The following is a 25,325-nucleotide window of genomic DNA, read 5'->3' as shown; positions in this document are numbered from 1 at the left end:
TTTCACTCTGGTGTACAGCAGGGAATGAAGGAGGGGCCAGCGAGGTGGCCACTTGGACCTCTGGCAGGAAGTCCTCACTGTGCCAAAGCTTTGTGTATCTGGAGCTGGGCTGCCTAAGGCACTCTTCTCTGCCCTAACTCCAGCTTCCTTGGAGCCGCAGGCCCTGTATAGACCTGTCCCTGCCAAGCACCAGGCTGGAGGTGGGCTCCAAAGAGAGAGAGTGATCTTTCCAAACAGGTTCCATTGCTCATTCCTTTCTTGTGCTATTTGGTCCTGGAAGAGGTCTACACACTTTGGCTTTGGATTTTGTTTTAACATAGAATTTGCGAGCTTTACAGCTTGAATATGAGTAGTTTTATTAACAGTAATGGGACTCTGACAAAAGAACTGTGTCCCCTTCCTGACCTAGTATTGCTTTCTTTTGGCAGGCTTCCCAGCTCTGTGCCCAGCAGCCCGTCCAGAGTGAGCTGGTACAGAGATGCCAACAACTGCAGTCTCGCTTATCCACCCTGAAGATTGAGAACGAAGAGGTGAGACTCAGAACCACCCTCTGAGTTTCCCTGTCAAACCTCTTGCTGCTGCCCGTCTGGGAGCAGGTGGAAGGAGCATGCAGAGAATGTCCGGGCTGCTGCAAACATTTCCTAGCCAAATGTAGGCTTGGATTTTCCTCTTCTGCTACATCCTGCCCTTGAACTCCAGGAAGTTGCTCTTGCATTGCCAAAGGTTGAGCTCTATTTTGAGCTTTTGCAAAATGCTTTTTTTTCCCCCCCTTTGCACATTTAATCAAAATGGCACTTGGCAGCTGTGTGAACAATATTGTGTCTCTGAAGCCACCCCCTCATGCCTGGCTTTTTCCAGCATTTTCAAACAAACAGAGGCCTTTGACTTTGACACTTCAAACATCTCCATCCTCTTAGAAAAGGGTGACTTTCTTCTGGGCCCGACGTATTTGCTTTCAACAACCAGTTAAAAAGGCAGTATGATTAATTATCAACTCCTTTCTTTTGAGCTCACGTGACTTCTCACCTGGCATCTCAGTAAGTCTAACTTTCCCCAGTAAGATCAGGAAAGCCTGGGGATGGGTCACTTAGTCTGCACATGGGCAAACAGGTTCATTCATTTGTTGAAGGTCGGGAAACAGAACCTGGGGCATTGCGGGACCAGGCCCAGCGTACATTTTTAACCAGCTCTTTGTATGATGGGGTTGGTTTGGATTTGTTTCATCCTCTCTCCCTTAGCACGTCCAGCATAGCCAGGAGCTAATCTTAAATTTAAAAAGTGAACGTTAAATAGCTGGGTCAAGCATGTAGCGTGAAGGGAGTAGTGGTTTTAGGTCCTCACTGGAGAGAGTAGGGTCCGTGTGATATTTATCACTCACTTAACACCGTCCAATGGGAAGCAGAGCTGCACCCTCTGACAGTCCCCTCCCTCCTTCCTCAGCCCACTTCTCTCCCACTTCTCCAAGCTTCTCCATCACCTCTTGTTTTGCAGCCTGCCCCTCATGCATTATGTTGGTCCTTATCATGGCAGGTAAAGAAGACAATGGAGGCCACTCTGCAGACCATCCAGGACATTGTGACTGTCGAGGATTTTGATGTGTCCGATTGCTTCCAGTACAGCAACTCTATGGAATCCGTCAAGTCCACGGTCTCAGAAACCTTCATGAGCAAACCCAGCATTGCCAAGAGGAGAGCCAACCAGCAAGAGACAGAGCAGTTCTATTTCACGGTGAGGGGGTTCAGTGGCCTTTAAAGATCATCTTTAGGCACTGCAGCACACACAGGCCATTTGGATCCCAGTGTCCTTGTCAAGTGTCTGCAGGATATCTTATCAAGTGTCTTGCAGGATATCAAGTCTTTGAATATCTTGACTTGGATCTGGGCATGTTCAGAGACCACTCCTACACTTAAAGACACAAATATACACAAGTTGTATATCTAACAGGGACCCCCAAGAGAAAGGATGGCCCCAAGTACACTACCAAGAATATTTTCTTTTTTGAAGACTTTTTTAACCAGCTAGTAAGATTTTGTTTGAAAGTTTCCTTCTCATCCCTAGGGGTCGTGAAAGGGGGACTGCATCTCTTGGTTCTTGAGAACTACGTCGAAATATTTTGGCTAACACATATCTTGTTTTTAAAGTCTGTAATCTTTTCTAGTTGATATGATATGATGACATAATTTAAAGTGGGAAATTATTTTTCATAATTATGGCTGAAATTCAAAGGGACAGGTAATGTGCAGCATTGTTGGTTTGCAGAGAATTCTAAAACATTATATTTTGTTACTCATGCATCTCCCAGTCCTCTTTTAGACAGATGGACCCAATTTTTTTTAAGTAGTGTTAACAGTCCTTTGGAAGGTTGCTGGCTGGTCTTTGGTGCTACTTTTTAATAATTAAGTTATTTTGAGCTTGCCAAGTAGGATTTATTGCCTGAACTAAAATTTATTTCCTAATCTTCTGACGACTAAGAAAGAAGAAATTAAGTTTGCAGATGTGAGAGGAAATATAGCCAGTGAATATGCATAGTGATTCTGAATGAGAGGAATTAACTTGTTTTTCAGTCAAGAAACACAGTCTGCATGTAGTAAATTGAATTTTTCCTCCAACTGGAAACATTTGTTTAATTCTTCTTTGAACACTGCCCTTTCTCCATTAAGAACGCTAGTGATTTGCTATCTCCTTCAAAGAAGAAATCTGTTTTTTCACGTAATTAAGCTCAGAATTCTTCAATTTTTTTTTTTTAAGTCCTGGAGAAGACTGTTGAAAGGGAGTGATTTAACAATATTATTCTTTTAAAATAACTTTTTTTTTTCTTGTAATACAAAACAAAACATGCTTATTATATAGAATCTGGAAGTAAAAAGAAACTAAAAATCAGCCATAATCCCAATAACCTAGAAATAATAGTGTTAGAATATATTCTCTTCCAGGCTTTTTTCTATGCGTACACACAGATGTGAGCATATATTTATAATTTTATTATAAAAAATGGGATACTGCTGTACATATTGTTTTATAATCTGCTGCTTTCATTTAACAAATGATTAATATTTTCCTAAGTCATTTCATTATAACATTCTTTAATACATTTATGAGTAAAATACTAAAATCTATACAGAGAAAGAATGGAATGACATTTTGGCTCATTCATTCATTTTTGTAAAATACATAGCACATTGCCTGTTTTGTAGCGAGTGCTCAGAATTGCTGAAAATTTATTATCCCCATCATCACTATTAATTTATTCATTGAATATTATTAAATTGTTCATTGATCATTTATTAAGGATCTACTATGTACCAGACACTGTACTATATAAGCTGGGAATGCTAAGAATATAAAATGAAGAGGAGAATGATGGAATTAGGCCTATGAAGGGAAAACTTTCTTCTTTACTGCATGTAAACAATTACAATACAATTACAATAGGTTGATTTGGGTAATTAAAAAAAATAAATGTAAAAAATGTTAAGTGCATACATGCACATGTGCATGAATGGCAATCAGGATAAATGGAGTTGGGGAAACATTACATACAAAGTAACTTCTGTGCTGATCAGGCAATGAGTGAATCAAGAGGAGAAAGGCATTCCTTGAGGCAAGAGCAGCATGTGCAAAAGCATGAAGGCATGAAATACCTGGGACAGACATGAAGAAAACTTCCTGTCTATAGTGAGGGCTGTGTACCTCCCCAAGCTTCTTTATCTCAGGCGGTTGTTAAATCCTCGAGAGGCTTTTGGGATTGTCTGGCTGGTCTGTCTGGACTGCTTAGATATAACGCTACTTAAATGACCCAATCTTGTTACATTGCAGAACAAGATTAAATAAGAATTTTGGACATAAAAATCTGTATTTAAGACTGTCAGAAATTACTTTTTGGCTTTAAGTGAAGCTATAACATTTGTATTCAAAATTGACCTTTAGTAAGAGCAGGAATGACCATATTCAAACTGGTGACCTCCCAAATCCCACCCATCCTTTCACCTCTGTCTGAATACACTGATGTCCTCTAACTCATTTCCTGTCTTTTGTGGCCATAATGCTACTTATCACAATTGTGTGCAAATTTCCTTGGCTAACAGGAAGGTTTTTTTGTATGGGCTTGTCTAGTAACAGATTTACAAGAGAGTTCATCATTTTTGTGATTGGTGTTTGGAACGCGTCAGATAGTTCATGATAAAAAGACTTTTGGGAGGTGGCAAAATGGACATTCAAGAAAAGGGGGCGTGCATGTTCCCCAGGACAGCTGCCTGTGCTTGCCAAACCCTACAAAGCCAACACAACTGCAGATGTGCTTTTCTTAGTCTTTTGTCTCCACAAACGTTTCCCATGTGTTTCCCTGTGCCCTTCAAAGACATCAGTGTAGCGCATCCTAGAAGTTGCCTTCTTTTGGAAGATTGGGAAGAGGTCCCTTGTCATGGCTTTCACTCCTAATAGTGTGCCTAGTGACCCAGAGGGCTGCTAGGAAAGCTTTCTGACCATTCTCGGCTGTCATCAGATTCATCTGCCCAGATGACATCTATTGAAAATTTGAAGCGTGACCTACAAAGGTCAGTCGTTTGCAAGAGTCCCAGGAAAATAATCATGGAATTTTAAAGCTTGAAGTGTTTTTAAAAAATCATCTAACCAAGCCTTCTCATTTGAAAGATTTTTTTTAAAAAACTAAAAAAAACCCCAAAAATCCAAAAAGTATGGGTAGCTTGTTTAAAGTCCTCAGCAAGAGCTGAAACCAGAGCTCTGATCTTCTGGTCTCCTGGTCTCAGGACACAGGCCTTCTCTATGCCCTGCTGAGGAAGCGGAGCTAAGGGGAAGGCTCAGGAACAGTTCAGCTTTCTGCCCTTCTTTGCTCTAAGTGAGAAGACATTTTCTGACCTCCTTGGCTTTGTATCACTTGTCTTCTATAACAAACAATGCAACACTGTCTACCTTTTTTCCCATTGCCTTTTTATTGCAAGTGTTAAAAAAAGATGCAAAGATTTCAAAAGAGAATACAGAAAAATGTCAAGCCTCTACCCATCCCCAACTCCCACTTCCCCTCCCCTCTGACAGTGATTGAAACCAGTTTCTTCTGTGTCCTTCCAGAGGTATTCTGTGTGGAGACAACCACTGATGTACCCTTTAATATAATATTATTACATTAGAAATGTAAGGAAATAAAATAAATAGAAATACAAATAGAAGTATACCATCCATACCGTTCTTCACTTTGCTTTTTTCACTTAATTTATTTTGGCTATTATCTTCACATTAGTCCAAAAGATCTGCCTCCTTTTGTAATGGCTGCACAGAACATCATTGTATGGATGGATGTTCCATCATTTATTTAACCAATTCCCTGCTCATAGGCAGTAATGCTCACTGTTTTTAGCCAAGTACTGTCAAACCCTTATAGGTATTTCCTTGTATGGGGGTTGGAGTATGGGGTTCTTGAATGGGGGATGAAATGGGGGAAGGAGGGCTTATAGCTGATAAAATAAACAAAGCTAAACTGCCTGAATTTGGGAGGACAGATTCAGGTAAGGTAAGAGGTTGGAGAGGACCCAGTTCTTTGGCCATTGAATGGACAGTGCTCTAAGACTGCTAGACTTGGTGAGGTCCAAGACCTTTTTTTATCTTGGTATTCTCCAAGAATAAACAGATACTTGATAAATGTGTGCTAAGCAGGTACAAATGCATGAATGCCCCTGCCCTGTCAATTAAAGTGGGGAGATACGCTCCTGTTGAAATGTTTGCTCTATTATGTATTCTGTCTGACAGCTGTTTCCTGCTTTAAAAATTGACGGGGAGGAGGGGAAATGTCAGCGTGCTTGGATGGTGGGGAAGCAGCCACAGTAATGACATCTGTGTATCTCTGTGCACGGGGCTGGCTAGGCATAGCTCGCTCCTCCCACCCACCCCACCTTCTGGCAGCAGCGGATACTTATGGCCTTGGGTTCACAGATTAAATTCAAGGCCTAGGCAAGGTCCGTGAGTTTTATACCACCATGGAAAGAATGTATTTAAAGAGAAGAGGTATTTTAAAATTAAATTTGAAAACCATTCTTGTGCCTCTAACTTTTTTTTTTAAGGCCAGAAACCTGCTTTGATTGAGCTTTCTTAAGTATTAGCACAAAGCAAAGAAGTTTAGAGAAGGACTGGTTTTCGGTTGAGCAGGTGATTCTGTATAAGGAACACTTCTGAGCACCTGCTAGTTGCCAGTCCTTGTGTTAACAATCACAGTCATGCTTGTTATCTTATTTCATCTTTAACACCCTTGTGAAACAAGATATTATCCCCATTTTTCAGATGGGGAAACTAAGATTCTGGGAGTTAAAGAGACTTGCCCAAGGTTGGAAGAGTTAGTAGGTAGTAGGACTAGAATACACCAACTCAGACTTCTCCATTTTACTGCAACTAAAATGTCTGTCAGGGAGGGCAGGCTTAGAAAGAAAAATTATTATACTAATCCTTTTCAGTTAATAAAACTCATCACTGACAGTTAATACCCAATTAGGAATTATTTAGAAAGAAATCAGTGAGATCATAAAAACTGAATTGAAGGTTTACAATGGCGAAAACCAAAACCACCCAATAGGCTCCTGCCTCCCTTCCTATTTTTGGAAAAAATTCTCAGTTTTGATAATATTGCGTGTAAAATGGGGGTAGGGGCGTATGGGGGCGTGGCAGTCAGACTGTGTTTTAGGAATTTGATTTCATTTTGGTGATCTGGAATAGACCATGATCCATTCCTTTTTCCTCCACTGAGGAAAACTCCAGGTAATCACTTTACCTTTAGGTGTTTCAGGAGAGGAGCACGGTACAGGGAGTGGAATGAAAGAAAATTAATTACCTAATATTGGGACATGGTTTAAATAAGGAAAGTGACCCTTATTGCCCAAGGAAGGATTTTGAGATTACACATGAACAGTTATTTTCCTAGCCCCCTGGCCTCCAGAAATCATTGAAAAGCTACCTATTCCTCCCTTGTCGTCAGCTGTCTCAGCTCCCTTCGCTGTGTGTCTGGACAGCAGTAGCTGAAGCCTTCTAACTAAGCTCCTCCCAGGAAAGCCCAGGTTACTTCTCCCAGTTTACCTGTCATAGAGATGAGTGCAGATTTATGGGCGGGACAGGGAAGTGATAAATGACATGCCTGCGAATAGGATGCTTTTACCTTCCCATACCCGGCTTACCTAGACGGAAAACTTCCAACCACTGTTTCCACTATTAGGCATGCAGGTCATATACCTTGACACAGTTTTTGATCCTTCAGGATTTAGTGGAACCCGAAAAGTTAATTCATCATACCTCTTTATCAGATTGTTATTTATTTTAATGGTTCACTGAGTGACAGCCAGAGTTAACTAGTGAACTGTGAACATGAATGAAAAAGATGATTTCCGGAATCACAAGTATACACGAGTGAGAGGAAGGAATTTGCATCCATCTCCTTTCAGAATTCTGGCTGTTTTCTGAGCATTCTGGTCTTGTTTTAAGGGTTACAGTGTCTGGGTGAATTTTCCCTCATTAGGGCACCTTTAGAGTCTCCTTGGGATAACCTTCCAAAGAGGGGGCTCTCGTGGTTCAGATGTTAGCAGTGGATGTTTCCTGAAGGTGTTTCGCCTCTGGGCCCTGAAGTACTGTTCCAAGCCTCACAATTAGGCATTGGTTGGGGATTAGGATGTCACCCAGGGAAGACTGACAGCAGGTGAGCTGGCAGCTGGAGCAGATGGGATGGGGAAGGTGACAACGGAGCCTATTTTCATGCAGATGTTCTCATGCAAAAGCACAAAGGAGCAGAGGGAACAGGTCGTGAGGAAAGCAGCAGAAATGATTTGTCATAGGGCTTGTTTTTTGTTTGTCTTCTATTTAATGCAGAGAGTAGGGGCATACTTGGGGGCGCGGTGTGTAACTGCTGAGGAAGGTTCTATCCAGAGGAGAGTGAGACTGTTCATTTATTTACTCATTTCCACACATTTATTGAGTGTCTACTATCTTCTGGGCACAGTACTAAGCATCAGGGATGCAAAGAATAGTGAATGCCACAGTCTCTGACCATAGAGAGGATACCATTTGGAGGGAAAGACGTAGGAGCAGCAAAGCCTCCATGACAGGGCTGGGTGAAAAGTGCTGTCGGAGATTTGTGAAGCTCCACACAGGAGCATCTGGGTGAACAAGGGAGGGCCAGGTTGAGCATCCCAGAGAAAGCAGCATTTTTCTTTGTTTTTACAAGAGAGAGAAGGAAAGAGAGAGAGAAATACACACTCAGTTAAAACTTCACACTGTACAGAAAGGTACAGAATAAAAGTAACTCACATTTTTTTCACCCTTTCTTTCTGTCTTCACCCTAAGTAGTAATAACCTTAAAATCAAAGGCTTGACGTATAATTATACTGTTTGCTTAGTACATTAAAAGACAGGACTTTATAATTTTAGGTGTTATATCCACTTACCCCCCCCCCCACTACCTCACGTTATCACCAGTGATTCGCAGATCACGCTCAGGGAAACACTGCCATTTTACCTCGTGAGTTTAGACGTGGGCAGATGACCCCTGACCCAGCAGATGAACCATTGCAGCAGGAGACAACCAAGGCAAACTGAGATCCCCGTGAACAGCCACGGGGTAGCGTAGGAAAGACACCATGTTAACAGTCCAAAGGCCTGGGATCCAGGTTTGACACCGCCACTTACTGGCTTGTGGCGATCAGCAATGCCCCCTTCCCCTTCTCATCCGTAATCAGGAAATAATATGATGTCTCCCCTATGTGCTGTACAGAGTTATTGTGAGAGTCAAATACATGCTAAAGTACTCTAAAAATTCTTAAATTGCTACACGTATGTAAAGAATCAATACCGTGAAGTTTTGTTCTGCTTCTCTCCTTCTGCTCTGTACCATAATAGATCAAGCACGTTATCATAACGATTAAAAGCACACAGTGTATTGTCAAACTGCATATGTGGATACTGGCTCCACCACTCACTAATCGTTTGACCTAGAGCCACTTATTGAATCTCTCCAAATCTCAGTGCCTTCATCCGTAAAATGGGGATAATGATAATCCTAGTTCATAGAGTTGTCTTGGAGATTTGATAAATTGTCCAGGGAAACATAGTCTCTTGCTGGGCAGACAAGGGTTGAGAGAGGTCAAATCACAAAGTACAGCACAGCAATCATATTTTGACTGTTAGAGCAGATGGGATCGCATTTCCATAAACCTCATCTCGTGTTTGGAACCGCCAGCATGTGTGTATACAAGTGGAGGGTGGCAACCCTTCTCTCTGTGTGCTCAGAAATCCCAAGCTTTCCACAAAGACTGTGCACAATAGAGGAGGAAGCGACTGAAATGATGAAAATACGGCTCAGACAGAGATGCGCTGAATGCTGTGCTTGGTGCTTGCAGCCGAGGCAGGGGCTGAGCCTTGACATTGCTCCTGGTGTGAAGGAATGCACCCTGGGAGGGGCCGGGCAGGGCTGGATGTCAGTGGAGGTGATGAGCTGCAGGTGTGGATCCTCACACCAAAAAGGCAGGGTTCAGTGAGTCCCTCCAGCCCCCGCTCTTCTTCCGGGGAGCTGAAAGAGATGGATGAGGGGCTCGAGGAGATAGCTTCTTATGGTGGCCGACGTGGAGCTCCCAGGAAGACATAGAGCAGGATACTAATCCACCAGGAAAATCAGCAGCTGCTCAGATGCTCAGGGCCTTAAAAAATAAAAAATAAAAAACGGACCTGGTGAAAATTAAATTTAAAAAATTTTTTAATAAATAATAAAAAATATTAAATACTAAATAATAAAATAAAATATTAAATAAATAAAATATTATTAAATAAAATACAATATTAAATAATAAAAAATTTAAAAAATTTTTTTAAATTTAGAAAAAAGAAAACGGACCCGGTGGAAATTGGGTCAGAAACCAAAAGCCCTCTTTGAAAGGGAATTGTACAGCTGAGCGTCTGTGATTTTTTTTTTTTTTTTTTCCTTCAGGAGTCTGATTGTTCTTTGTCCTCCTGCCTTACAGAAAATGAAGGAGTACCTGGAGGGCAGGAACCTCATCACCAAGCTACAAGCCAAGCACGACCTTCTCCAGAAAACCCTGGGAGAGAGTGAGTGTGGGCTCTGCTGGAGATTTGGCACTGAGGGAAAGCCGAGCCCTGGGCCCAAGTGCTGAGCACGCGCCTCCATCCTCAGCCAAGCAGACCCAGTCTGGTTATATGAATGCATTGCTTTTCCTCACTCGTTTGATGTGGAAGCACACGCCCCAAATGACCGCTTGAGTAATGGGGAAGGGCCGATGCTTAATGAAGCACTAATGTGCATCATCTATTTGTTTAAATGGAGTGTGCCTGCTCTCCACCCAGCCCCCCTCCTGCGCCTCCTCTGCCAATGCTGGGGCCAAGGAGCTGGTGGGTTCTTTACTGTCCAGACACTTTGGGAAAACTCTCAGCTCCTCTGTAGCGGGACCGAGGCTAAAGCAAGAAGGTGGGGAGCTGTGAGGTGAGCTTCACAGCTGCTCTGAGGAGAAAAGAGGAGAGGATTCTCAAGGGCAGGGGTGATGGGCAGACTGCAGCTGTCTGTAGCTTCAAGGTGGGGCAGAGGTTTTCTTCTGCTTTGAAGGGTCCTGGTGCTAAGAGGCAGCCCTCTCCCTGCTTTGGCCAGGCTGAAACTGTGGTGCTGAATCGACTATCTGGTCTCATAGGATGATTTTAACCAGACCCTGGAAAGTAGCAAGGCAGAGGACTGGGCTGGCACTCTGGGCTTTCTCTCCTCAGCTGTCAAACACAAGGCAGAGGTTGAAAGAGAAGCTTCCCTGGGGTTTTTGGCACCTTGCCCAGGTCTCCTGCCCAGCTCTCAGCATCCTATGATAAATGGGATTCCCAAGTTGGGGACACCTCTGAAGGCCCTGCCCCACTGATCTCCTCACTTAAAGATGGGGAGGGGGAGGCTACTGGGGTGTTAACACCAGTGAAAGGCAAAACCTGCACCCACAGAGGTCTAGCGTTCTCAAATAAATTCTTCAGACCAACTGCAGAATCTAGGGAAGTATACAGCACTCACTGGCTCAATGGCCTCAGAAATCAGAGCCTCCTACCCGCCCTTCTTACCCTGTTCTCCTGCCCTGAACGATTCCCCCAGATGATTAATTCTTTTATCTCTAATGTCTTTGATCTTGTGATTTTTAAGGCATTTTCTTTTATGTGAAGAAAGCCTGTTAAGTAACTTCTGTTGTCTTCCCTCCCCACCACCCAGGGGACTCAGGCTGAACAGGTCTAGGCATTGAGATCCAAACTTTGCTTATAGAAAATCTTTACTCTTGAGTTATCATATTGCTCCGTGGGGAATCAGAGGAAGAAAAGCCCAGAACTATTTGAAGCAAGTTATAACTGTGATTTCTTTTTGCCAGGATAATCGAAGCATGACCCATAAGTGAGATGGGGAACAGGGCGGGAGAGAGAGAGAGAGAGAGAGAGAGTGTGTGTGTGTGTGTGTGTGTGTGTGTGTGTGTGTGGGTTTGCAACACACATACATGCACCAAGTGTGCTACTATGAAGGGGTGAAGGTTGGTGACCGTTTATCAGTGCTGCAAATTGCCTTCATCTAAAGATGACAAGTTGTAGCAATAATGAAAAATATAGATCTTCCTGTGTGCAAGTCATCATGTCCCTGCCTTCTGTATGTATTTGTCACTAACGCAAGAGCCCCTTGTTTCTTGCCACAGAGGGATAATTGATGTGTATGAATATTCCAGAATGGAAATGGGACAGATGTTAGAAATAATGGCTCTGAATAATATTTTTGCAGACGAAAGCTGAGCCTTTGGTAAGAGAGGCTGTTGGGGTGGGGGAGGTGTTTCTCAAGATGAGCTGAACTGTAATCAACAATCAGCAACCTTTAAAGGCAAGAAAAAGCCCTGCCCTCCCCCAGCCCCACACCTCGGCCCTTGGAGTCGCCTCTCCAGGAACCTGGATGAGGAGCTTGGGAGCCAATCTCTCCTTCCCCGGCTCAGTGCCTGCTTACCCTTTCCCTGGTTTATCTAATACGGTCTAATACAGACCAAGCTGGGTTAACTGTGGACCCAAAAAAAGCAACACAGATTACATAATGGCCCAAGTGCACATGCATGTGTATTTTTAAAAAACATAAGAATACTTCAGATGAGCGTTAAGATTTTCAATTCCATTTTTTAAGGCTGTGTATGATCCATTCAGCTTAGTATTAGGGCCCACTGTTGGGTTGAGAACCACAGTCTAGCAGCATTTTAAATATCATTTTTCCCTTGTCATTTCAGCCCAGCGTAATGGGAGTGAGAATTTAGTATGAATCTAAAACGAGAATTTGGACGTATGCTCCTTCCTCTCCCCAAATAACTATTCCTTCCTTCTTCCCCTTCCACCCTCCACCGTGTGTGTGTGTATGTGTGTGTGTGTGTGTGTGTGTGTGTGTGTGTGTTCATAGCCTGAAGGGCAAGCAAGTTCATCCCTCCCTCCCCACCGCACATATACCCAGCATACATAGAAGAGAAGCTGAATTTCATCTCTGGGAAAGCTTCTAATAATTTGTTCTCTAAGATATGGTCTGCCTTGCTATTTTTCCCCCACATCCACCCATTTTCCCACTGGGAAGCAGAGTTGGCAATCCTAAGGTTTCAGGATACCAGCAGCCCTGGGCTGGGAACAAGCATCAGAAACGAGGCCCAGAAAGAGACCCTGGGTGCTCTCTTCTTTTTTGCCTGGAAGGCTAGTCACACGTGATGCTAGTGGCTCCCTGGGGAGCCGGGCAGACACAGTCATTCCCGGGAGCAAGTCTCCCCCTTTCACCCCGTCTGCTTCAACATGTGCTTTTTGCCTTTGTCTTTCCAACAGGTCAGCGGACAGATTGCAGTCTGGCCAGGTAGGTGTGGCCTGAGACAGCCCTGGGAAGGGATGAAGAGAGGCCGGAGGGGTAGAACCATCCCAGCCTGGGAAAGAGCCAAGGAGTTGAGTTGTAGAGGTGTTGGATGACTTTGCAAAGGAGTGGCCTAGGGCAGGGGTGGCTTCCATCCCTTTACCTTGCTGACCCCATCTGGCCTCAAATGGAAATGGGATTTGCTGAGCAGAATTAAGTGAAGAGAGCTACCGTTTGCCGAAATAGTCCCAGAGACCCCCCAAAACCACTGCATTGCACGGAAAGGAAATGTTCGACGCTGGAGGATCCTGGTAACCTAACCTTAGCTTTTAGACTTCAACGCGTGGGTTTGGGGAAGTCTCTGACCTAGGGAATGAGGATCAGAAGATAGCATTTGACCTGAAATTTTTTTTATACATGGAAAAGATGACAGCCTCTAATTAGCAAGTGTCGCTGGATAATGAAATATTACATTGCATTGCTTGCCAACAGCATTGGTAGACATCCTCGCCTGATGTACAAGTATGCAGCCCTCCCAATCTTTCCCCACCTTCCCCGCCCTCCCCCACCCCAGCCAAATATTTTCCCTCTCAGTCATGGAGCTGCTATGAGAAAACTCGTGAGTTGGTGGAGAGCAAGGCATTCATTCATTTTAGGTTCTCAGATGCCTAAAAATGTGCTGATTTAACTGGGGAAAGAGCTTTAATGGGCCGGACTCCTTAGAGACCCTGCGTTAGCCCATTATATAAACCACTTATATCTGGCAACACACACAATAGTCATGAGGCCATTTACAATTATAGGCTCATTACTTAAAAATAGCTTCATTTGGCTTTCATCGTTTTGTCATTGTGGATTACAATAAAGATCCCATTAATATACTAGTATTGTTGACTGGAGGGAACCAGGATAATGGAATTCTGTAGAATATATCTTCTTGGTGCTAAAGTCTTAGTGTAAGTTCACCTAAAGTGCCATAACTGCAGAAGGCTCTATGGGAGTGAAAAGAGCTGAGCTGAATTCCCTTATGCTGTGTTATTCACTGTGTGACCTTGGGCTGCTCTTTTCCCCTCTCTGAACTCCAGTTTCCTCATCTATAAGACAAGATAGAGAGGGACTTCCCTGGCAGTCCAGTGGTTAAGACTCCATGCTTCCACTGCAGGGGGCATGGGTTCAGTCCCTGGCGAGGGGAACTAAGATCCCACAAGCTGTGCAGCGTGGCCAAAAAAAAGACAAGACAGAGCATTCACCTAGATCCAAGGAGCTCTAGGATTCCAAAGAGGTTCTTAAGAACAGCCTAGTGGAAGTGGCAGACGGTGCCCAGCAGCCGGGCTCTGGTCCCTACCTCCTACCCTCACTCAAAGAGGCATCACTGCTCTCCTTGCTTGGGGGATTGTTGTCTGAGTCAGATTCCCTTGGAGAAAAGGCTTCCAAGGCTAAACACAGCTTGAAAAGCATTGACCTATGGAATCGCCAAGGTTCCTTCCAGTCTGGACACTCTACTGTCTAAATTCCGGGAAAATCGCTCCTTATCTTTTCCCTAAGGATTTCCAAGAGAAAGAAAACCGTAGTTTCCTTTGGTGTTTACTAGTGTCTCCTTGCAAATGGAGAAATCTTCCTGTTGTCTGACCTATATATATTTTACTGCAAATTGAACCAATTCCCTCCTATTCTACTTTTGAATGGTGGCAGACATTAAAACCAGAGACCTCTAAGCTTTTGTGAAAAGCGCTTTATTGGGCTTCATTTGGAAGGTAACTTATCAAGTCTCTTAGCCACTTCTGGGACTGAGCTGATTAATGTGACTTGTTTCATTAACCGCCTCACAGATTGTTTTTAATCTCATTTTCTCTTTTCCCTCCCTGTTGCTGGATTCAACCACAGGCGTAGCTCAACTGTGAGGAAACAGGTAAGGGCCCAGCAAGAGGCAGGCTTGTCTGGCGTGAAATGGTTAGATCCCAGATATTTATGGAACTCCAGTGTGGATGGGACAGACACTTTTCTGACTTCATACTTACATTTGGAATGTACCATTTAGTCATAGTATGTTTAATATTACGGCAACTTCATCGATTTAGCGAGGGGGGCAGGGACTCGTTCCTCTCCTCTCTAGTCGTTTATGCTCTTACATACTAGAGGTCTGGTTTGACTGCGGCAGGCTGTGCCAGAACTATCTTTGGTGCTACTTCTCTAGGAGACCGTGAAAGAGGCCTCACACTTCGTACATGGGTACCAATATGACAGTAACTCACAGCATCTAATCACCTAGACCAAGTTTGCAGGTTTTTGTTTGTTTGTTTCTGATGGCATGGTCATCTTGGATGTATTTCTAAGACATACTAAAAATGTAAAGATAAGTCTGGTCTAGGAATGATAAGCAAGAGATGTTGAGCTCTGCAATTATGTGCATTATCTTCAGAGTTGTATTAAAATCTGACACTGAGCTGTAAGCAGCTAGCTCTCATGACCCACCTTAGGAGGGATCTTAGCTCGGCGTGGGCAGTCCACATCAGTGGATAATCTAAACATCACTTGTGCTTGTTTAAAAAGAATTAATTGAAGTGGTTTTTTTTTGCAGTTGCAAATTGGACTTCCTAATTATACTTTATGGCAAATACTAAAATGGTTTTGTATCCCCTAAGCTCGTACCAGCTATGCAGCAGGCAGTTAGCAGAGAGGGGGTGGAGAGAGCTCAGAAATGTCTTTGTGTCTACTCAGGGGAAAGCTGATCCAGGCTTTAAAAAATCATTTTGGGTAATTCACAGTGGCTGTAGCCACAGGGAGTTAATGGAATGTAGAGGGCACTTGGTTTCTGCGATGGTGGTAGCCCCTGCAGGGTCTTCAGCTGATCTCACTGCTTGAGCTGGCTGGGCAGTCCAGCTGGGGAAGTTGATAACATAGCCCGCACTTGTCTTAGCTTTGCTGTCTCTAATTTTTTTCCCTTCTCTATTTTGGATCTTCTTTTAATGAGAACACTATCAGATGCAATTACACATTTTTTAAATTATAAAGATGTCATTGCAGTTCTCTTTCCTCTTATTCCTCTTCTTTCTTTCTTCTTCCCCTTTCTTTCATAATTTCAGTTAAAACTAGAGAGGAATGGAGTGCCTCCCCGGGATCATTTATTACATTTAAAATTAATAGGTGGATATCTTAAAGAGGGAGCAAGGTTCCCCCCCACCCCCGCCTTCGAAAATAAGAACAGGATTGACCTTGAAGTTTGTTCCTTTCAGCTCCTGGACTGAAACTGAGCCTCCTACATATAGATGGAGCCTGGGTGCGACCACTCTGGCTGCAGGAGTGCCAAAGGCCACGGTTTGGCAGGTGATATGTGTCCCTGGTGGGGCTCATAATCAGAAAAGAACGGCACCCATCTGGTTTTCATCCTGCTGTGCCTAGGCAGTTGCAGGCAAAGCATATTTGCCAGGTGCTAGATTTGTGTAAGAGTTCCAGCATGCACCAGAAACCCCAATCAAGTAAAGACCTTGTTTTCATTCACTTTTTTTCCAGCAGTTCAAATCTAATGGTGGATCAGTGAAGAGTTTTTCTAAGATAGAAAGGTAAATAGTGAGTAATTTGGAAGAGGAGTAATCTTGTATACATAACCAGGAAATAAAATTTGTTTGGTTGTTTATGGCAAATCAGCCAAACAAGAGGAAGAACCGGGTAGCTTTTGCTTTTGAGTCTCCCCAATGCGTTCCAATCATTTTTGACCCTAGCAAAGCCTAGATTCAGACCATCTGACTTTTTTTCAAAAAGAGATGCCTCAACTGCTGCTTCCAAGCATTCCCTGCTCCCGTCAAGCCCAGAATTTTCTCATTCCTATTACTTCTGTATCTTGTTTGCTGGCCCATTTTTCTCTGTTCCTCGAAATGTAAGCATTTCCCCAAGGCTTGGTCCTCTTTTGACTTCCTTCCATATTCTTTCCCTTGTCACTTGTGTTGCCTTAGATGATTCTGTCTCTTTTCTCTCCTTCCCGAAGCGTCCACTTGTTCTGTAACGTTGTCGTTCTGAGTCTTTGGATCTAACTCCTAACTGATGGGCAGGACGTTGATGCTCAGGAGTTGCGGTGGCACCTCCTACCCTCAGCATCCATCTCCTCGCCTTCCCACCACATTTTCAGTTCCTTAGCACCTCCCCTTACTTCTCAACTCCTATGGGGACCCTCTATTCTTCACAATCCCTGAAGCCCCACATCTTATCTTTGATGCCTCTTTTTTCCTTATTACCCACATCTAATCAGGGGTCAAGACTTGTATTTTCTCCCTAGTGAAAACGTAAATCTAACAAATGTAACAAAGATCAGTACCTGGCAAAAATCCTAACTCTCTCACGTGTGAGAAATTATGCCAAACAATGACATATTTAGACATTATCTAGCCACCTTCTTGATTGCTTTCCCCTGCAAATCACTGGACCCCTGCTTTACTATCTCTTCCAAGTTATTTTTGCTACTTTTCTCCCTCCACTTTTGGTTTAAAGTTCCTTTAATCTGATTGAATGGGGATTTGACCCGATCGTCCTTCAAGGGCCCTTCCAACCCTGGGGTTAAATGACCAAAAATATTATGAACAAAAGAATTAAACTGACATGGATTCTAACACTGGAGGAGGGAAGGAGAGAGGAAGAAAGGGAGAGACAGACACTGAATAAGAACACACATAGAGGCTGCTCAGTCAGTTGTATGCAAGATCTATGGTGAAGTGAGGGTCTTCACCAGGGCACGTCCTGGGGAAATGGATTCACTTGGAGCTCAGAAACATTACAAGGAGAGAGTCTGAAGCCTTCATGACTTTGTCCTTGCAATGTCCTTTGTCCTTTGTTTTCACTGGACTCTGACTTAAGCTCCACTGGAGCAGTGGGGACTAGGAAAATACTCCTCTGCAGTAGGACAGGTCATCTCTGGCCCACTCTTGTCTGCCACAAATTATCCTCTGGGCTACTTCTGGTAACCATGGACATGCAGGTTAATGTCTTTGATGCCTTGCTTTCTGCAACCCTGCATGCTTCCCTTTAGCTATCATTGATATTCCTTTTACCACAAGTTTAGGCAGAATTTTGCACTCACGTAACTTATTGAAACCATAACCTGTGAACTTCCCAACCTCCCTCCCTCTGGGTCTTAGGACCAGAAAAACTTTACAAACCCTCATATCACTGTCCTCATTATCACTGCTACTACTGTTTGTAAATGAAAAGTATAATAACAATGTTTGTAAACATAAAAAGACCTCCAAAAAATTAGGTTTGGGGTTTTTTTTATAGTGGAACCCAGTTTCTTCATTAGTGTAAGGAAGAGCTGACAAAGATTCTTCCTCTGAGACCAGCCTAGGCTGACTGGTAGAATTTACTGATGGCAACAAGAAGGCAGACACCGGCTACTGAAGCTGGAGAGCTGGAGGAAGCAGACGGGTCTGGGGGTCATGAGACGAGCATTTGGGTCTCTGAGACCTTCCTGACTCCAGCTGCACTTTGGTACACAGTACGTCCTCTGGCAGCATCCTGGCTTCCCAGCAAGCTCAGGAGCTGGAGGCCATGCCAGCTCTTCTCTCAGCCTGGCATCTTCATGAGACCCAGCTGCTTCCCTATTAGTGGCCAAACCCCCGGCTACAGTTGAAAATTTAGGGCCGGGGGAGAGGCACAAACAAACCTGTGAAATGGGCAGAAGCCCCAGGACCCATCCTACTGGAGAACCCAGTCTCTGTCCTGAACATCTAAAGCCCTTTCTAACTAGGATTAAGGTCACTCTGCCTGGCCCCTTCCTTCCCTGTAACTGAGTGATTGTGCATTTAGCTGCACTAGAAAACCCTACTGGTTTTCAGTAATATTTGGTATTCACACCTGACTATGTTTGCCAAGCTCCTAGGACGCAGTATGGGTGGTAGTGAGATGCTCAGCCTCAGGGGGAGACTGCCTGGGTTTGAATCCTGGCTCTTCTCCTTAGCAACTGTGTCACCGTAAGCTGCTCTTTCACCTTGCTAAGCCTTCATTTCCTCACTTGTCAAATGAGGATAGTAATAATACACATCCCATAGGGTTGTTACCAGGACCAATCTATCTAAAGCACTTAATATATGACCCAACACCTCTATAAATTCTTTTGTAAATGGTAAGCACTGTGTTCGTGTGCCAATAGGAAATATTACTCTCCTCACCACCAATCCCCCTCCCCAGTTTGTAGATACCAAATTAAGGCCAAAAGAAGTTAAATAAATGGCAGGATTGTAGAGCAAAAATGGCAGAGCAAAGATTGATATCTGGGAGACCTGCTGCTTAAGTTAGTACCAATTAGTTTCCACTATTTCCAAGAGTTGGGTTTTTTTCTTTCTTGCCTTTTATGCCAAACAAACCCCCTCTCTGATGCTCCCATTGATTCATTCTGCTACCTTCCACTGATATTAATTGAGCACCTGCTATGTGAGAGCATCATGGCCAGAGCTGGACACCAAGAATTGACATAGGATCTGCCCTGTGGAACTCGAGCTATAATGGTGACAAATGCAAACAAATATTCATACCCACACAATTAAGTCACAATCAGGCTGTGAAGGCCAAGTACAAGGTGCTGAGAGCGCGTAGACAGGGGCTCTGATCTCATCCGGGGAGTCTGGAAAAGCATCCCTGAGGAAGTGATACTTGCACTGCGACCCTGGGGGTGGGGGTCCGGGGTGAGGAGAGCATTCCAGCAGCTCACGCAAAGCCATGAGCAAAGGAGGCCTTACTGAGGAGCAGAAGGAAGGCCAGTGTGGCTGAAACAGAGTGGGAGGAGGAGCAGGAGACAAAACAGGAGGCTAAGACAGGACCCCAGACACGCAAGGCTGCTACAGAAAGTAACGAGAAGTCCTTGAAAGAGTTTAGCCTAGACAGTAAACGATGGAATGTGCACTTTTAAAGATCATCTAACCAATATGAGGGAAGAAAAACTGGTTTGGAGGACGACAGGGATGGGAATGGAGATACTGGTGGATTGGACTGGGTTGGTGGCAGTAGAGATGGAGAGAGATAAATGGATTTAGGAGGCAAACTTGACAGAATATATGTATGTATTGATTGATTGTATGGCTGCGGGGGGGGGGAGCGTGGGATAAAAATGATCAGTTTCATATAGGACGCGCTGAATTTAAGACATCGGTATGAGGCATTCCAAGTAGATGGTTGTGCACGTGCTCTGGAGCGTGGAGGCCAGGCTGCATGCTTCTTGTGGACCAGCCACTGATCCAGCTTAGACAAGTACCACACGGTTTTGGCTCATTTTCTCTGACCCTGGGCTATCTCTCTTTGAAGATTCTAATGTTGTGTTTCTTTGGCTTTTTAGGATTCCAGCCAGGCAATTCCTTTGGTGGTAGAAAGCTGTATCCGGTTTATCAGCAGACACGGTAAGCAGGATTACAGCCTTGCCCATATTTGTGCAAGAACTGGGAAGAACTTCCAGGAATTCTTTATAGAGTAAGAATAGAGATTGACTTCCCATCCTGACATTCTCCAAAGAGGAATAAAATCTTATTTGTTCACATAATGTTTGCTACCTCAGAATGGCCACACCTAGACATTGAGAGAAAAATATCATGTATTTTTGACCCCCAGGTGCCTTAGCCACTTACCACACTCCCTTTTCTAGCTTAGAGTGAGTTTTAAATTATAGCTGTTATGTGAGTAAGTCTAGCTGGTCCGATGTGGTGACGCTAGTTTCGCCATTACTCACCGTCTTTGCCCATGTTGGTATCTCCCACTGCATAGGCTGGACCTTTGTGTCACATTGGCTTTCTGCAGCAGACTGCTTTGAAAACGAGCTCCTTTTACAATATTGCATTGACTCCTGGTAATATTCAGTTTTTGTTCTGGTTTGGTCTCACTGTTTAGGACATCTCCAGAGCTCAGTTAGTAGCTGCTGTTAAGGTTGTAGCCAACATTTGAGAGTCTGGCAGGGCTGGCTTCTTCTCAACCTAAGTCACACTGTCTTCTGCTTGGATGACGCTGAATCTCATAAATCCATTCCTCACCAGCTCCTAGGCTGGTTGGACAGAATTTAGGGAAAGAGATGAATTGAGCCTTCCAAGTGTAAGAGTGTTTAGAAAACACAGATATCTGAGCAAGCACCATGAAGATTTCTAGGAAATGGGCATCAGAAATTGTTTTTAGATGTTATCCTGCCTAGTTATAAGTAAAGTGACAGAATGACCTTCTTGGCGCTAAGGAGGTATGTAGATAATCTCTGGTCTCAATTCAGAAGCAGCTGTTCTCTCCCTTCCTCTCCTTCCTCTCTCCCAATAAACTGGGGCATTGCTTGGGTTTATTTTTGGAATAATAATTATGTTAGCATGTTTACGACTTATGCCATTCTAATCAGCTACAATTTTTTCATTGTATCTCCATCCACCAGAAGTAACAGCATTGTATAGCACTATTGAACAGTCAACAAATATTTATCAAGCCCCTGATCGGTGCTGGGCACCATGCATTGCCAAATAGGAAAACAAAAGCAGGGGTAACCCTGTCTTTACTTGGTTTTAAGACGCAGTTGGGAGAAAATAAATAAGCAAGTAAAAAGTTAAATAAAAAGAGATAAGCTGTAGTAATTCAGAATAGCAGTATAAGAAATTTCACAAGATGGTAATGATTAATAGTCAAGCAATTGGCAAAGGTAAGTCCAAACTGAGTTCAGGGGAGGAGGAATTATCTGTGCCTAAAGGACAATAGGAACAAGAGAGTCTGAACTCGGATCCTCTCATCCATACATTCTGTTCATTCATTCATTCAGCAAGCACACATGTTCCTCAGCTTATGATAGGGTTATATCCCAATCAACCCATCGTAAGTTGAAAATATCTAAAGTCGAAAATGCATTTAATACACCTAACCTGCAAGCCTTATACACAAACATGTATAGCTTAGCCTAGCCTACCTTAAACGTGCTTAGAACACTTATATTAGCCTACGGTTGGGTAAAATCATCTAACATAAAGCCAGTTTTATAATAAAGTGTTGAATGTCTCATGTAATTTATTGAATACTCTACAGAGTGAAAAACAGGGTGGTTATCTGGGTACAGAATGATTGTAAGTGTATAGTTTGTTTACCCTCGTGTTTGCATGTCTGGCTGGGAGCTGCAGCCCATGACTGCTGCCCAGCATCACGAGAGAGTACTGTACCACGTATCAATAGCCCAGGAAAGATCAAAATTCCAAGTACAGATTCTACTGAATGTGTATCGCTTTTGTACCATCGTAAAGTCGAAAAGTCTTAAGTCAAACCATTGTAAGTTGAGGACCGTCTGTGTGTGTATTGATTGCTCATTGTGTACCAAGAAAAAGTTCCTGTGTTCATGAACCTTACATTCTACTAAAGGACCAATAAATAGATGATCAGTTGATAAATAAACAAATTAATATATATCAGGTGTTGGTGAGTGTCATGAAGAAAAATAAAGCAAGGTGAGGAGATGGAGAATGGAGAGGGGATACTGTTGTGGGTGGATTGTTCAGGGAAACTCTAAGGTCACCCAAGAAGGTGGCATTTGCCATCCTGAAGGAAGTCAGGGAGTGAGCCACATGGGTATCTGGGGAAGGGTGTTCTGGGGAGAGGAAACATCACATGCAGAGATCCTTGGCATATGCAACGACCAGCACGCAGGATGCCAGCGTGGCTGGAGCAGAGTGAGTGGAGAAGAGAGTGGCAGGAGATGAAGCCAGAGGCCAGACTCTTAGAGTTTTGTCGACTAAGGTAGGTGTTTGGATTTTATTCTAAGTGAGTGGGATGCTGTTGGAGAATTTATGAACAGGGAGTGATCTTTCTAAAGGATTCCAGGCTGCTGTGTAGAGATAAGACCATAGGAGGAAATAGGAGGCTGCTTCAGTAGCCCAGGGAAGACATGGCATAAGGCGTCAGCTGTGGAGTTGTTGAGAAGTGGATGGGTTCTGGATATCGTGGCTTGAATGTACTGTCCCTGCCCCTGTACAGGCACAGTACATGCAGAAACCAAAACTTAGCATATTTCTGTGGTGAGGCTCTGGGGAAACAAGTATGCTCACATATTGCTGATGGGAATGCAAACCTGTACAACCCTTTTGGAGGGGAATTTGGCAACATCTAACAAAACTACATATGCACTAATCTGATCCAGCAGTCCTTCTAGGAATTTACCATGAAGATACACCTCCAAAATATGAAAGTACATTTGCACAAGGTTATTTATTGCAGCCTCATTTGTAATTGCAAAATATTAGAAACAAAACAACCAAAATGCCATACATGGAAGAATAGATGAACAAACTATGGTATAAGCACACAGTGGGAAACTATGCAGCTGCAAAAAAGAATGAGGAAGATGTCCATGAAATGACCTGGCGAGATTGCCAGGATATATTGTCAAGTGGAAAAAAGCAAAGGGCAAAAGAGTATCTATAGCATGCTGCCTTTCATGTAAGAAAGAAGAGGGTATAAGAATATACATGTGCCTTGTCACTTCTGCAAGAAGAAATACAGGAAGGATGAATCCAGAAACTAATATTTGACTGGTTATTTACATGAATGGGTCAAAAGAGTGAAAAGAATGGGGGAATGAGAAATGGGAGAAGAGTGACATTTCTCTGAGTATTCCTTTTTGTGTAATTTTGACTTTTAGAACTACATGGGTGTTTTCCATACTCAAAAGATAAATAAACAAATATATAAAACAAGGATGTGGGTAAAACTCCAAATGGAATACAAAAGGTAACGAATAAACCTAACTGTATTACAGATGAATAACATAAGCACACTGAGGAGATGAGGAAGAAAATAATCTAAGTTTCTTTGAAAAACAGAATTTTGATTATATACTATAAGTCTAACAACAAAAAGAACTGTAAACAAATAATGCACAGTAGTCGGTAATTGTTTTTATCACAGGGTGGTGAGCTAGCAATTCTGAAGCCATTTTATGTGTAAATATTATAAGATGAAGCAAATAAATATATTGTTGATTTAAAGAAGAAAAAAAACCTTAGTATATAGTAGCTGTTCAAAAAACATTTGTTCAGGGAATCCCCTGGTGTCCAGTGGTTAGGACTCCACGCTTCCACAACAGGGGGCACAGGTCCAATCCCTGGTCAGGGAACTAAGATCCCGAAAGCCGTGTGGTGTGTCCAAAAAAAAAAAATATTGTTCAGCAAATTGAATTTTTTCCCCCAGATAGGGACTTAAGGTATTCCTGAACTCCCTAAAGATGATGGATAAAATGTTTGTATAGGTGCATTTAATGGGGATAGGGTCCATAACTTTTGTCAGCCCCAAACACATCTGTGGCCCACCAACTGCCAACATTTGCACATCCTTACTATCTTCATGTTCCCTGGGAGGTAGATGTTCTAGTCCCCATTATACAGATGAGAAAGCTGAGGCTCACCTGTAAATGGTGGGTCTGGGTGATCCAGGAAGACTTAAAGGAAGAGAAGGGATGTGAGGAACAACTGAGACTCGATCAGGATGGAAAAACCCCACCATTTTCATGAGGAAGGGAGCAGAGACATGTGAGCAAGAGGTGGTGTTGTAGCAATCATTTCAAGACTTCTCTAGGAGAGCAACTCTGGGCAACAGCTGGATCCAGCGCAAAATGGAAGGTTTTGTGCCGTTTCCAAATAACTTACCCAAGTCTGATTGGCTTTATACTTTTATGTTAGTGAGCACTAAGGAAAAATGAGAAAGGTCATGCATGTGTCAGCTTGGTTATGTGAGGCCTTACCTGCGTTATAATAAAAAGCCAAGTGCTTTTCCCCTTCACTTTCTGGAAACCGACCATTTATTAATGTTCCTACTTTCAGAATCATCAGATTAGACACTCTAAAGATTCTATCTGTTGAGCAAGAACACATGTTGGCCCTTCTAAAGCCTGGGTTCTCAAAGGGAAATGGAAACCAGACAGAAAGGGACCTCGGTGTGCCTCAGGCCTGCTGCCTGGTTTGCAATAAGCTCTCCTCTGATTTCTTCTTGTTCTGGGCCCATGGGCCACATTGGCTTGTCCTTGATGTCTAATCTACCAAAAGTACTGAGATGATCCTCTCTCAGCAAACTGTTGGCTGCACCAATGAGACTGAGTAGCCTGGTCCCTGAGATGACAGTTCCTTATATTATACTGTGTTTTCGATGAGTCGCTGAGTAGGTGACTGTTTCTGTCAGAAACTTGCTGTTTACATTCTTTGTTTATACGGCATTATCTGGCTGTCACACCCCATTGGTAACTAATATGGTACTGTTACATTGGGGTCTTAACATTGCCTGCCATTCTGTGAGGGATATTCTGGAGATTCCCCTAGAGGAACAGACAACTTAAGTTCTATTACAAGCCAGGTAATTAAATTCCCCCTGCTTCCTTCTTACTATTGCTACAGTTGGGTTCGGGATTCAGTCCTGGCCTGTGTGGTTTACTGCAAAGGTCTAGCGGATAGAATCCAGTCACCACTACCACAACACCCCCATCAAGAGG

General features: G+C 43.3%; 1 protein-coding gene across 5 annotated transcripts in view; it reads left to right on the top strand.

The window, feature by feature from the left end:
- Positions 1-25,325, top strand: part of SRGAP2 (SLIT-ROBO Rho GTPase activating protein 2) — a 234,012-nt gene that overhangs the window by 176,460 nt on the left and 32,227 nt on the right. For all 5 annotated transcript variants that reach the window (XM_061187414.1, XM_061187411.1, XM_061187410.1 and 2 more), the window contains exons 9-14: positions 429-530; positions 1,531-1,728; positions 10,002-10,086; positions 12,844-12,871; positions 14,750-14,774; positions 20,181-20,241. In XM_061187414.1, the coding sequence (XP_061043397.1) occupies positions 429-530; positions 1,531-1,728; positions 10,002-10,086; positions 12,844-12,871; positions 14,750-14,774; positions 20,181-20,241 (499 nt within the window). The remainder of the gene's footprint in view (positions 1-428; positions 531-1,530; positions 1,729-10,001; positions 10,087-12,843; positions 12,872-14,749; positions 14,775-20,180; positions 20,242-25,325) is intronic.

This window comes from Eubalaena glacialis, chromosome 3, assembly GCF_028564815.1.
Source record: "Eubalaena glacialis isolate mEubGla1 chromosome 3, mEubGla1.1.hap2.+ XY, whole genome shotgun sequence".
NCBI classification, from domain to species: domain Eukaryota; kingdom Metazoa; phylum Chordata; class Mammalia; order Artiodactyla; family Balaenidae; genus Eubalaena; species Eubalaena glacialis.
Note: the sequence above shows the minus strand (reverse complement) of the source record. Positions and strands in the feature narration are given on the sequence as shown.